General features: G+C 49.9%; 1 protein-coding gene across 1 annotated transcript; it reads left to right on the top strand.

The window, feature by feature from the left end:
• Window positions 1-6,569: 6,569 nt before the first annotated feature.
• On the top strand, window positions 6,570-13,549 carry KLF10 (Kruppel like factor 10). Its single transcript, XM_023225568.2, has 4 exons — window positions 6,570-6,756; window positions 9,935-10,168; window positions 10,272-11,184; window positions 11,945-13,549. The coding sequence occupies exons 1-4, from the start codon at window positions 6,721-6,723 to the stop codon at window positions 12,202-12,204; spliced, it is 1,443 nt and encodes a 480-aa protein (XP_023081336.1). The 5' UTR covers window positions 6,570-6,720; the 3' UTR covers window positions 12,205-13,549.
• Window positions 13,550-14,326: the final 777 nt, after the last annotated feature.

Below are 14,326 nucleotides of genomic sequence, written 5' to 3'. Positions count from 1 at the left end.
CAGCCTATCTTTTTATACTTGGATAAATGTGTTATCAATATAGTGGCTTCATTTGTAACCTTACGAACTTAATTTTATGAGCTTAAAAGCCCACCACAACCCTTCCTGCCCCATGTAACCTTTCTACTGTGACTCTGCCATTTCTGCATCAAGAGGTAAAGTCGCGGTGGCTCAAGTCTGTAATCCCAGCACTTTGGGAGGCCGAGACGGGCGGATCACAAGGTCAGGAGATCGAGACCATCTTGGCTAACATGGTGAAACCCCGTATCTACTAAAAAATACAAAAACCTAGCCGGGCAAGGTGGCGGGTGCCTGTAGTCCCAGCTACTCGGGAGGCTGAGGCAGGAGAATGGCATAAACCCGGGAGGCAGAGCTTGCAGTGAGCTGAGATCCAGCCACTGCACTCTAGCCTGGGCGACAGAGTGAGACTCCGTCTCAAAAAAAAAAAAAAAAAAAGAGGTAAAGTCTGTTACCCTACCCCTTGATTCTGGGCCAGCCCTGCCTGTGACTTGCTTTGACCAGGAGAATCTGGGGCAGTGCTGTGGGACTTCCATGCCTAGATCTTAAGAAGACTTTGAAATGTCTGTGTTTATCCTCTTGGAAACTAGCCACAAGGCAGAGGAGCCCAGGCTAAACTGAATAATGAGAGAACATGTAAAAGGAGAAGGGCCACATGGAGAAAACCAAGGCACCCCAAGGAACAGCCAGGACCAACACTCCAGTCACATGACCAGGGCCACCTGGGACCCACCAGCCCCAGTCATGCAGGCCAAGTTGACACTACATGGAGCAGAGATGAGCCATCCCCAAGCCCTGACCCACAGAATCATGAACAATAAATAGAAGCGCAGCCCAGGCTGCCTGCCCTCCACTCCATGGTCCCGCTTCTGTCCACAGGAGTGTCATTGGGTTTTGGGGTGGTTTGCTGTACTGCAAGAGATAACTGAAACAGTCCATGAGTGTTTCTTTCAGCTCTGCAGTGACAGCTACAGTTTTCAATATACTCATTTTATACTCGGCTCACTGCAGCCTCGACCTCCTGGGTTCAAGCAACGAATGCCCCAGCATCCCAAGTAACTGGGACTACAGGCACGCACCACCATACCTGGTTAATTTTCTGATATTTTGTAGAGACAGAGGTCTCCCTATGTTGCCCAGGCTGGTCTCAAACTTTTGAGTTTGAGCAATCCTCCTGCCTCAGCCTCCCAAAGTGCTTGGATTACAGGCATAAGCCATTACACCCTGCTAAAATTTTAATCTCCAGCCTAGATCTTTCTCTGTTGGGCTCCAGACCTGAAATATGGCATTTGCTTCCTTTCCACCAAAGCCCACTACATCTCTGTGGTCCCTTCTATTTCATACAGTGAGTCAAGCCAGAAACCTGGCAGTTCTCGATACTACCCTCTTCCTTATGTCTACATCCAATTGATTACCGAATCCCGCGTGCTCTTGGCATCTCTATTCCATCCTCTCCAGACCTGCCACCATTTCTTGGTTTAGGCCAGCATCATCTTTGCTGCCTGCAAAAGCCTTCTCAATGGCGACAGACCGACAGACCCTCACTCCTCTGGTCCATTCTCCACGCTGGGCCAGAATAAGCTTCCTACACCATCATCCCTGTTACAACCTGTCAGCAGGTCCCCCTTGTCCTTAGGATAAAAGCTCCACTTATACATTCCTTAGTATGGCACGCAAAGGCACTTCATGTTCTAGGCTGCTTTCCTTAGCAGCCTAAGTTCCCCACCTGGTCCCCCACTCGATGAGTGGGGATTATGGGGATTACAATTCAAGGTGGGATTTGGGTGGGGACAGAGCCAAGCCATATCCACCATATACACACCTAAGATGACAGTTTTCCATGTCTGACCCTACAATGACACAAGCTAAGGGAAAGGCACAGAAGGACCCACACTTCCACCTAGGTGTTTGCACATATCCTATCTGTAACTCCAGTGGGTCTTCAGACAATCTACAATTACTTTCTCCATTAAAAAAAAAAAAAAAAAAAACATTAGCCAAGTACTTGAGTGCTTTGTATAGAACAGATACTGGATCAAAAAGATGATTATAGGCTGGGTGTGGTGGCTCATGCCTGTAATCTAAGCACTTTGGGAGGCCAACAAAGGAGGACAGATTGAGCCTAGGAGTTCAAGACCAGCCTGGGCAACACAGTGAGACCTAAGCTCCACAAATAGTAAAAAAAGAAAAAAATCAGCCAAGGCTGGGTGCAGCAGCTCATGCCTGTAATACCAACACTTTGAGAGGCCAAGGCAGGTGGGTCACTTGAGGTCAGGAGTTCAAGAACAGCCTGGTCAACATGTGAAACCCTGTCTCTACTAAAAATACAAAAATTAGCTAGGCGTGGTGGCAGGTGCCTATAATCCCAGCTACTCGGAGACTGAGGCAGGAGAATCACTTGAAACCAGGAGGCGAAGGTTGCGGTGAGCTGAGACTGTACAATTGCACTCCAGCCTGGGCAACAGAGTAAGACTCCGTCTCAAAAAAAAAAAAAAAAAAAAAACATTAGCCAAGTGCTTGCTTGAACCTGGGAGGTGGGAGTTTCAGTGAGCTGAGATCACGCTACTGCACTCCAGCCTGGTGAAAGAGCGAGACACTGTCTGAAAAAAAGAAAGAAAGAAAGAAAGAAAATCCCCATTTCAAACCAGACACCCGTAGTCAAGAAAATCCCCATTTCAAACCAGACACCCGTAGTCTTAACTACTCAGAAGGCTGAGGTGGGAGGATCATTTGAGCAGAGGAGGCTGAGGGTTCAGTGAACTGTGATTACCCCACTGCACTCCAGCGTGGGTGACAGTGCAAGACCCTGGTTCAAAAAAAATAGACGATTATACATGATCACCATCTTAGGAGTTCAGATCTGGGTGGAGTATGGGCAGGATTCAGTATTGTAAAAAATGTTTCTTGCAAAATGACTGCTCCACTCCCAGCATGAAGGTGTGGACAATGTACGCTGGGAGCAAAGGAGAACCATCAATTCATCCTGGTGTTATCAAGGAAGGCTTCAACCAGGTGACAGTGGTACAAAGATCTTGAAAGCCAAGAAGGCAAAGGAGGCCTGGATGCAAATGTACATTTCTTGTACACGGCCTCCCCTTGTACTTTAAAGAAAATCCCCATTTCAGCCGGGTGCAGTAGCTCACACCTGTAATCCCAGCACTTTGGGAGGTCAAGGAGGGCAGATCACAAGGTCAAGAGATTGAGACCATCCAGGCCAACATGGTGAAACCTCGTCTCTACTAAAAATACAAAAATTAGCTGGGCGTGGTGGCGTGTGCCTGTAATCCCAGCTACTCAGGAGGCTGAGGCAGGAGAATTGCTTGAACCTGGGAGGCAGAGGTTTCAGTGAGCCGAGATCGCGCCACTGCACTCCAGCCCGGTGAAAGAACAAGACTCCGTCTGAAAAAAAAGAAAGAAAGAAAAAAAATCCCCATTTCAAACCATGACCTATAACTTCCTCAGTAGCCTAGCTCCTGCTGCCTTACTTTCCAACCTCATCCCCTCCCACTCTCCCTGACACCTCTGCACCTCCAGCCACACTGCATCCCATGGGGCCAGCTCTTTAGTGCTATAAGACTGCCTTAGCTGCTCCCTCTACTTAGGTGCACTTGTCTGGGATCCTTCTATCCTCTCATGAGGTTTTCAGCTTAAATATCTCCTCGGAGCAAGCTTCTCCTATATTTCATACCAAACCGGTTGCCCAGTCACACTCTTACCACTCTGTTACAATTTGGTGCACTGCAGTGAACTTACCTTCATGGTGCTTGTGTGTGTGTGTGTGTGTGTATTTGACGTGTACTTATCTTTGTCTCCCCTGGCCTGTCTTGTTCACTGCTGCTGTGCCTGGAACAGTGCCTAGAACACAGTAGTTGCTCAACAAATAGTTGTCCAATGGAGTGGATAAACGAACAAAGGCATGCACAACACAGTGTTTCCTGAATGAGGATGTGGCACCCAGACATGAAAATGCACCATATGTTAGAGGAACAGCAAGCAGTTTGCTGTGGCTGTGGGCAAGGGTAAGTCTGGGTGGGAGAGGAGGTGGGGAGGGTTGGGAGAGTCCTATAGTTGGAGGCGGACTGGATAGCTCAGAACTGAACGGCCTTTCATCTCCTGGCAACAGGAGCCACAGATCATTTTTAAGGAGAGAATGTTATGATTGGATCATGACTTTTAAAAAGCCATTCCAGCCACAGTGTGGAGCTTGGGCAGTGGAAAATAAGCTGGAGTCTGGGTGGAGGATTGGTGGGGGGATTGCAGATTGTTTAATCCGAGCAAGACTTGATGACAGATTGATCTAGTGCAACATTTCCAGGGTAGAAATGGAAAATGAGAACAGAGACATTTCTGAGGCAAAACTGCTGGGTCCTGGGGACCAATCAGATCCAGGGCTTTGAGAGAGAAGGTGAAGGCTGGAAGGAGGCAAGGCTTGCATCCGGGAAGGAGTAGAAACAGCAATTTTAGTTTTGGATATATTGAATCTGAGGAGCCCGGGAAACATCTTTCTCTGAATCTCTAGGAATTGTGCCACCACCACCACAGTGTTCCTCCTACCCCTTTTCTCTTTTCTTTCCTGTTTTGAATCACTCTCACAAGTCAAGACGGCTCCCTGCTTCTCAGCCCGCTGGGGAGCCAGGCCAGCAGGCCCCACATTAGTGAGGAAGGGACAGGGTTCTCGCCTGTAGGGTCTGGCAGAAGCCACCGCAGGGGAGGGCCCCGACAGGAAGGAAGGTAGGCCTGCGGAGGGGCACACAGGAGCTTCCTCTCCCGCTGCAGTGTCCAGGGCCAGCTGCTCCAGCCCTCAGGCTGGGTCAACAGGATGGGACAGCCCAGGCGGAAGGAAGCCTGTGGGGAGGGACACCCCGCAGACAGAAGCAGGGACATGGGGTGGGGAGAGGCAGGAAGAGCTGCCGGGCTGCTGAGCTGGCGCCTTTCCAGCAGACTCAGGAGGGGCGGTGACAGGAGGCCATTCCGTCCTCATTCCCGCAGCCCTGGGCCTCTCTGGTCCTGGCCAACGGTATTATCATTATTATTGCTGTTGTTCGCTAGCCTGGGCCTTAGATATATTAGAAAAAAAAACATCGGAAGATACGCATAGCATTGGCAGTTTATAAAACAATTAATTCCCTTCCTAGGCTCATTCTGTGATTATTGGGATAGAAATGCTATTTGCATTACCAACCTTTCAGTTACAGAGACGTGAGTGCTCGCAGGAGGGACAGTAAATTTTGCCTTAAATTCAGCCTGTCTAAATCGGAGATCTTATCTCCGATTTGCTTTAAGCCCCGTTATCACTACCTTCCTCTCCAACAACAGCTGCTGTGATCGCGCACAAACGGCCAAAAGGGGGCAAATCCGTGCCAAAGCAGAGCCCTGGGCTTTCCTGATCAGAAGGGCCCAGCCCCAGCCCCGGGCGCAGCACGCGGGCGGCTTCCTTTCAGAAACCCAGCCTGCCTCCCACCGGCTGGAGCGGGTGGGTGGGGCGGTAGTGGTGGCGGTTTCTGGGGACGGCCGGCAAACCGCCTCCAGGCGTGCTCCAGCGGGAGCCTGGAGACCCTAGGAGAGCCCTCCCCACAAGCGGCTTCCAGGCAGGACGCTTCCAGAGGTCTTGGTCCGGGGTGGGGGTGATATGGGATCTACCTTTGAAACAGCTACAATTTAAACTTCAGCTACACCGAGCTCAAACTCGATTCCGCAGCCGAGTGTCGGCGCCAGAGGACGATAAAAACTCGAGTCCACGGCTCCCTACCACGCCCCTGGTCCCGTCCTGGGGCTTCCAGGAGTCCTCACGCCATCCTCTGGGTTGCCCAGGAGGAAGGATGGGCGGGGCGGGCAGGCGCTGCGGGCACTGCAGATGGGGAGGGCGAGCCCGCGGCACGGCGTGAGCGGGGGAGGGGCTCGCGAGCAGGTGTCGGCTCCGTGACAGGGTCCCCCGTCCCGCGCCCCAGTGTTTCCCGAGGCTCAGGGAGGCAAAACCCAGCAAATGCTTCAGAAATGCAGCTCAGTCGGTCACCGGGTTCTGCTTCCTCATCAGACGCGCAAGAGGATGGCGCTTCCAATGCAAATCTCTTGGCTCTGGCCCCTTGGCTGGCAGCCGCCGCGTCCCCCGCCTGCCTGGCGTCCCGCCCACTCCGTGGCGGGCTGAGACGAGGCCCGGCGCTGAGGGGACTGGGCGGAGCGGGCATCCCTCCCCACCCCCCACGTGGAGCCCGCCCGCCGCAGTGCCTGGGCGCGCTGCCGTCGCCGCGCCTCCCCGCCCGCTGCACCGCCTCTCTAGGCAGGGGCGGGGGACGAGGGGCGAGGAGTGGGCGAGGGGTGGGCTAGGGGCGGGGGGCGTCACTGAATCAGGTGGCCTCTGGAGTTCCCCCGGGCAGGGCCGAGGGAACACGCTGCCGGGGATTGTGTACACGCTCCACTGACACCAGCTTCACGCTGCCGGGCAGTCGCTGATCACGCGTGGCCCCGCGAGCCCATTGGCCGGCGCCTCACACACCTTTGCCGCTGATTGGCCGGCCTCAGGCTCCGCCCCCGCCCCCGCCTGCAGCGCGGGGCAGGCTGAGCGGCTACCTGAATGGGGAGGGGGCAGACGGCGCTGAGCGCGGCGGCGGCGGGAGCGACGTCGAGTGTCTCCGGGCGCCCGTCTGTGGCCAAGCAGCCAGCAGCCTAGCAGCCAGCTTGCCGCCGGCGGCCAAGCAGCCAACCATGCTCAACTTCGGTGCCTCTCTCCAGCAGACTGCGGTAAGTCATTTGGGGATGCCCCTGTGCTTCCTCGCCTGGTCGTGTCTGGGGGGGCCAAAGGGGGCGCGAACCCCGAGCCCCTGACATCAGCCACGCCTGAGAATCGGGGCTGCAGCGGAGTCGTGGGGAAGGAAAGGGCTTCCTGCTTGCAGACTATGGGCATTAGTGAGGGCGTGTGTGCTGGGGAGGGGGTCGAAGCCGGGGGCTCGGATCTTGAGACGGGAACAGGGGTCTTGCTCTAGATGTACTGAGGAGGGGAAGGGGCAACTCCGCATGGAGACCCGAGATGGCTGGTGAGGAGGAGGATGACTGTGGAGCGGGGGAGGAGTGAGGAGGGGGCTGTTGCCCTGCAGCAAGGTTGGGGTACGGCGTGGAAAGGGAGTCGTGGGAGGGACAAGGGGGCTACCCTGCACCTGGCACCGAAGAGCGATGCCCGGTCTGGCTCCGGAACGCGAACCAGGGTAGGAGGGGGCTGCTCGCAAGCACTCGGGAGGTGGGGTGTCCACAGGAGAGGCCAGTGGGCTACCCATCCTGGGGGTCTGAACCCACGCTTGGAAGACGGGGGCTGCTCAGCAGATAGCCAGGGGCTGGGGGAAGGGGCGCCTGGCGTCGGCGCAGGGGATGACACGAGGGCCCACCGACCGCCCTTGGGGACGAGTTGCTCCTCCAGACGTCTGGAGGGGGACTCTTACCCCAGGGGCAGGTGGCCGCCTTCTGACGACCCCTTGGAAGAGGCGGGGAGCCGCTTCGGGGGCGGGAGAGTGGGAAGCGGGACCCAGCAGCTGGGGCGGGAAGGTGGGCGGGGGGAGCTGGGCCGCGAGACGCGGGGGCCGCGCGTCTGGAGCCGGGGCCTGTGGGGGCTGCATGTCTGAGAACCCGTGGAGACGCGCGGCGGGAGGGGCCTGGAGCTGCCGGAAGCCACGGGGAGGGGACGCCGCGTCTGCAGGGAGAGACGGGGTGGTCTGAGGTCCCGTGGGCCGCGTGGGCGGGAAGTGCCGAAGGCTCGGCTGGGTTCCCGGGGGCTGCTGGCGGGAGGAGGGCGGCGGCCGGGTTTCCGCGGGGACCTGGCTCCTCCTCCCGCATCTGAGGCGGAGGCCGGGGGTGGGTCGGGAGCGGGTGCGCCCGGGGAGCTTCTCGTCCCGGAGTGACCCAGCCCCGGCCTCCGCCAGGGGCGGGAGCGAGGCCCGGCCCCGCTGTCGGTTCCTAAGGGAACGGCGGCTCGCGGGGAGCTGGAAGGGGCGGGCGCCTCCCGGAGCCTGGCGCCCGCAGCCCCGCCCCTCCCCGAGGGCCCGGCGCGCACGGCCGGGCGGTTGGCGGCGGCGCCCGCGGCCCCTCCCCCGGGTCGGGCGCGGGCGGGGGCCCGCAAGCTCAGGAAGTAGGGGAAAGGTGACGGCGCGGCAATTCCCAGTTCACGTTTCCTGCGCCTCCCGGAGCAGCCGCTGATCACGCTTTGTTCACATGCCTCGCCCCCTCCTCGCCCACGCCCCCGCCCCGGGCCGCACAGCCAATCCGGGCCCGGGCCGCCGAGCCGGCCGGCCAATGGCGGGGGCAGGGACGCGGGGACGTGCGAGCGGCGAGGAATGTTCCCAGTGACTCACCCTCGAGCCTCATTGAGGTTAGGGCGGCCCAATCGGTCGGTCCGGGCCAGCGAGGATCTCCCCCGCCGTCCGCCCCCGCCCCTCGTCTGCCTCCCCGCCAGCGCCTCCGCCCGCGCTTCCCTTTCCTGCCTCGCGCCCCACTCCCTTTCCTCCCCTCCCTGTTTCCCTTCCTGTCTTTCCCAGCTCACGCTCTCCTTCCCTGCCGGCTGCCTTTCTTTTTTCCTTTCTTTGCATTGGCGTCTTGGGGCTGTTACACGCGCGCTGTCCATTGCAGCTTACATAAAGGCGGGCGCGATTATGCAATTGCATTGTTAGAGATATTTCAAGAGCAGTGGCTCATTGTCTTAGGATTTCAACACGAAGGCATCATGCATTTTTGAAAAACTAGTATTGAGAATAATACCTTGCAACGTAAAGAATGTTTGCTTTTTTTTTGGTATTTTTACACAATCTCTGACCAAACAAGTCTGAACAGTTTTTTTCTTTTTTAATGAAAAATAGGAGAAATGGTGGGTAGTACCTTTTTTTATAGTGTAGTTCAAAGAAGTTTACTATAAAACATTAGGTAGGAGTTCTACACAAGTGCAAAACGTGCTGTTACTTTGTCATCAAGCAGTTCTTTAAGGAATTAAAATATATTCTATTTTGATTATGCTCACTCTTTAAAGTCGGTTTTTGCAAATTCCAAGTAGAAATTACATTTTTTGATTATCCGGTTTTTAGTAATTTTGCATTAGCTAAGTTGTAGTTATGCATGGCAAACCATTGTGTCAAATAGATTCAGTAAAAGGGAGCACAAATATGAAGAGGTTGAAAGTTAATTAAAATAAGCGTTGGAATTTTTTTCTATGTATTTCACTTGATTTTTCTTTACCATAATCAAGTTATCAAATAACTTTAGATCTTAAATAATACAATTTTAACTTGAAAGATACCCTGAGGATCCCTTATCTTTGATTTTTATCCCAAAGTGCAAAGTGAGACTTTCCAAAAGGTCAGACCCATAGCAACAGGCCAGAGCTCTACTACATTTTGTCTTTATTGGAAGGTTTTGGCTTTCTTTTTTTCTATCAGAAATTTGTACCTCAAAAGACCTCATACCATACCTGTAATATTTTAAAAAGATAAATTTTTCGCAGCACTCTCCCTTATTTTGTCCGACTCTAGTTGCAGGTAGCTACTCTGGAAAGTCTTTATAAAACACTTTTTTTTCTTCTTAGCCAAATACTTCTCTTTTTGGATCACAAATGCATTGATAATTTTCGTCTTAGTCTCCTTAATGGGACTAGGTGTGCCTCTCTTCCATGAAAGGATATCAGTGTTAAAGTCTAAGTGTTAGAGAAAGAATGAGGAAGATTTTATTGCCACTACTGTGAGGTTTGGGTTACCTACCTAACAAGTGTAGCTGAACTTCCTAAGTATCGTAGTAGGTGTAAGAGGAAAATTATTTCTGATACTAACTTGGAAAGTTGTGAGTTGTTAAAAAACAAAAACAAAAACAAAACAGTATTTGCTCGTTTCTCTGTGTGTCATTTGGATGACAAAAAATATGCTTATAAACTTTCCTCTTGTTTTTGTAGGAGGAAAGAATGAAAATGATTTCTGAAAGGCCAAAAGAGAGTATGTATTCCTGGAACAAAACTGCAGAGAAAAGTGATTTTGAAGCTGTAGAAGCACTTATGTCAATGAGCTGCAGTTGGAAGTCTGACTTTAAGAAATACGTTGAGAACAGACCTGTTACACCAGTGTCTGATTTGTCAGAGGAAGAGAATCTGCTCCCTGGAACACCTGATTTTCATACAATCCCAGCATTTGTAAGTATTATTGTTTTTAAGATAGATGTAAATTACAGAATTTCTTAAAATTTACGTAATAAACTGTAGATTTCTCATGCTTATATATTTCCCTTTTCTTTAGTGTTTGACTCCACCTTACAGTCCTTCTGACTTTGAACCCTCTCAAGTGTCAAATCTGATGGCACCAGCGCCATCTACTGTACACTTCAAGTCACTCTCAGATACTGCCAGACCTCACATTGCTGCACCTTTCAAAGAGGAAGAAAAGAGCCCAGTATCTGCCCCCAAACTCCCCAAAGCTCAGGCAACAAGTGTGATTCGTCATACAGCTGATGCCCAGCTATGTAACCACCAGTCCTGCCCAGTGAAAGCAGCCAGCATCCTCAACTATCAGGACAATTCTTTTAGAAGAAGAACCCACCTAACTGTTGAGGCTGCAAGAAAGAACATACCATGTGCCGCTGTGTCACCAAACAGATCCAAATGTGAGAGAAACACAGTGGCAGATGTTGATGAGAAAGCAAATGCCGCACTTTATGACTTTTCCGTGCCTTCCTCAGAGACGGTCATCTGCAGGTCTCAGCCAGCCCCCGTGTCCCCACAGCAGAAGTCAGTGTTGGTCTCTCCACCTGCAGTATCTGCAGGGGGAGTGCCACCTATGCCGGTCATCTGCCAGATGGTTCCCCTTCCTGCCAGCAACCCTGTTGTGACAACAGTCGTTCCCAGCACTCCTCCCAGCCAGCCACCAGCCGTTTGCCCCCCTGTTGTATTCATGGGCACACAAGTCCCCAAAGGCGCCGTCATGTTTGTGGTACCCCAGCCCGTTGTGCAAAGTTCAAAGCCTCCAGTGGTGAGCCCGAATGGCACCAGACTCTCTCCCATTGCCCCTGCTCCTGGGTTTTCCCCTTCAGCAGCAAAAGTCACTCCTCAGATTGACTCATCAAGGATAAGAAGTCACATCTGTAGCCACCCAGGATGTGGCAAGACATACTTTAAAAGTTCCCATCTGAAGGCCCACACGAGGACGCACACAGGTACCAGCCACTTCTTTCTTATGTCTTTAGTGTTTAAATGAAGAGGTTTTGGCTGTGATCACACATTTAAACCCAGGATGATAAGGAAGAACTTGCCTCAACTAGTTTAGAGGATGGTATTTACCAGTGCAAGGTCCTCCAAAAGGCTTTATTGGAGGCCGCTCACGAGTGCCATAATCCCTGCCCTTTAGGAGACCAAGGTGGGAGGATTGTTTGAACGCAGGAGTTCAAGAGCAGCCTGTGCAACATAGTGAGACCTCATCTCTACAAATAATTTAAAAATAAGTGTGTAAATAAAGACTTGATTGATGTGCTTTTGTTTCAGTCTCTCAAATGATGATTCTGTAGATGTCTGAGTAGTTACTTTAATAAGGTATCTTTAAAGCTTTTGAATCATAGTTGAAGTCAGGAAGTCTTTTCATTTTTGGCTTTTTAAAGGGATGAGGTCTTGCTCTATTGCCCAAACTGGTCTCAAACTTCAGGGCTCAAGCTATCCTCCTGCCCCAGCCTTCTGAGTAGTTGGGACTACAGATGCATACCACCCCACCCGGCTGCCTTATTTCATGAGGAGAAGAGTTTTGTAAATGTGATCGAGTGACAAGTTGAAACTGGAGCAATACATATCTCATATTCATTTGACGGTTTGATTTATTAGCTTTTATTATTTAAAATATATCTCCTCATATACTTCTAGATAGAACTGAACATATAATTTATCGTAGTCTTATATATAACAATAATTTGTATTTCTTTGTTTTAGGAGAAAAACCTTTCAGCTGTAGCTGGAAAGGTTGTGAAAGGAGGTTTGCCCGTTCTGATGAACTGTCCAGACACAGGCGAACCCACACGGGTGAGAAGAAATTTGCGTGCCCCATGTGTGACCGGCGGTTCATGAGGAGTGACCATTTGACCAAGCATGCACGGCGCCATCTATCAGCCAAGAAACTACCAAACTGGCAGATGGAAGTGAGCAAGTTAAACGACATTGCTCTACCTCCAACCCCTGCTCCCACACAGTGACAGACTGGAAAGTGAAGAGTCAGAACTAACTTTGGTCTCAGCGGGAGCCAGTGGTGATGTAAAAATGCTTCCACTGCAAGTCTGTGGCCCCACAACATGGGCTTAAAGCAGAAGCCCCACAGCCTGGCGCGAAGGCCCCTCCTGGGTTAGGTGACAAAAAGGGCTTCGGCCACAGGCAGGTCACAGAATGGCAGGTTTCATTTCTTATCACATAAGAGAGATGAGAAAGCTTTTATTCCTTTGAATATTTTTTTGAAGGTTTCAGATGAGGTCAACACAGGTAGCACAGATTTTGAATCTGTGTGCTTATTTGTTACTTTACTTTTGCTGTTTATACTTGAGACCAACTTTTCAATGTGATTCTTCTAAAGCACTGGTTTCAAGAATATGGAGGCTGGAAATAAACATTACGGTACAGAGATGGAGATGTAAAATCAGTTTATTATTACAAATATTGTCATCTTTTTCTAGAGTTATCTTCTTTATTATTCCTAGTCTTTCCAGTCAACATCGTGGATGTAGTGATTAAATATATCTAGAACTGTCATTTTTACACTATTGTGAATATTTGGAATTGAACGGCTGTATATTGCTAAGAGGGCCCAAAGAATTGGAATCCTCCTTAATTTAATTGCTTTGAAGCACAGCTACAATTTGTTTTTGTATTTTTGTTTTGAAAGTTTAACAAATGACTGTATCTAGGCATTTCATTATGCTTTGAACTTTAGTTTGCCTGCAGTTTCTTGTGTAGATTTGAAAATTGTATACCAATGTGTTTTCTGTAGACTCTAAGATACACTGCACTTTGTTTAGAAAAATAATCTGAAGATGAAAATATATATTGTAAAGAAGGGATATTAAGAATCTTAGATAACTTCTTGAAAAAGATGGCTTATGTCATCAGTAAAGTACCTTTACATTATGAGGATATAATGTGTGCTTTATGGAATTAGAAAATTAGTGACCATTATTCACAGGTGGACAAATGTTGTCCTGTTAATTTATAGGAGTTTTTTGGGGATGTGGAGGTAGTTGGGTAGAAAAATTATTATTAGAACATTCACTTTTGTTAACAGTATTTCTCTTTTATTCTGTTATATAGTGGATGATATACACAGTGGCAAAACAAAAGTAAATTGCTTAAAATATATAGTGAAAAATGTCACTATATCTTCCCATTTAACATTGTTTTTGTATATTGGGTGTAGATTTCTGACATCAAAACTTGGACCCTTGGAAAACAAAAGTTTTAATTAAAAAAAATCCTTGTGACTTAGAATTTGCACAGTATTTCTTTTGTTGTACTTTATATCTTGTTTACAATAAAGAATTTCCTTTGGTATATAGAATGGTCATTGCATTTCTTAAAAACCATTCTCAACTCTCACCTTGACACTGATCACTTCTATTATCCAAGGACTTAGTGTCTGAATTTCTCTAAGGGTCTCATTCAAATTTAGAACTGTAGGAGTATGTCTTTAACATGAATTGATTTAGAGAGTATACAAAGTGAGGCCAAGTATCTATCTATCTGGTGAGGTAATATGTGAACCAGCCCCAGTTCTAAGAAACCACATTTAATTTTTAAACGTTTTTTATTTTTCAAGACACAGTTTCACTCTGTCACCCAGGCTGGAGTGCAAGTGGCATGATCTCAGCTCACTGCAACCCTGCCTCCCAGGTTCAAGTGATTCTCCTGCCTCAGCCTCCAGAGTAGCTGTGATTACAGGCATGCACCACCACGCCTGGCTAATTTTTATGTTAGTAGAGACGGGGTTTCGCCATGTTGACCAGGCTGGTCTCAAACTCCTGACCTCAAGTGACCCGCCCATCTTGGCCTCCCAAAGTGATACTTTTTAAGCATTCTTGAATGTTTTGGTGATTTGGGGTTGAAATACAGCCCCAACTCTCAATAAAATCTTGTTAAGTAGTAGTCAAGTTGAAGGGAACACCACAGTGAATAATTACAAGCAATGAAACTGCTGTGGCAAATGAAAAGAAGACTGACTTATTAAACAGTGAGTAAATTGCTCACCTCTAGAAGTTAACTTGGACAATTAAGTGTTACCTTAAATGCAATAAACATACTGGTACTTAAGCTGCATGAAAAGTAATCCACTTC

Source organism: Piliocolobus tephrosceles, chromosome 7 (genome assembly GCF_002776525.5).
Source record: "Piliocolobus tephrosceles isolate RC106 chromosome 7, ASM277652v3, whole genome shotgun sequence".
NCBI lineage: Eukaryota > Metazoa > Chordata > Mammalia > Primates > Cercopithecidae > Piliocolobus > Piliocolobus tephrosceles.
Note: the sequence above shows the minus strand (reverse complement) of the source record. Positions and strands in the feature narration are given on the sequence as shown.

What these genes read in the sequence shown, in the direction of transcription:
- KLF10 (XM_023225568.2), top strand. Translation starts at nt 6,721, where the DNA reads ATGCTCAACTTCGGTGCCTCTCTCCAGCAGACTGCG. An exon ending in CCTCTCTCCAGCAGACTGCG is followed by an intron (nt 6,757 to 9,934) that starts GTAAGTCATTTG and finishes TTGTTTTTGTAG; the next exon opens with GAGGAAAGAATGAAAATGAT. An exon ending in TTCATACAATCCCAGCATTT is followed by an intron (nt 10,169 to 10,271) that starts GTAAGTATTATT and finishes CCTTTTCTTTAG; the next exon opens with TGTTTGACTCCACCTTACAG.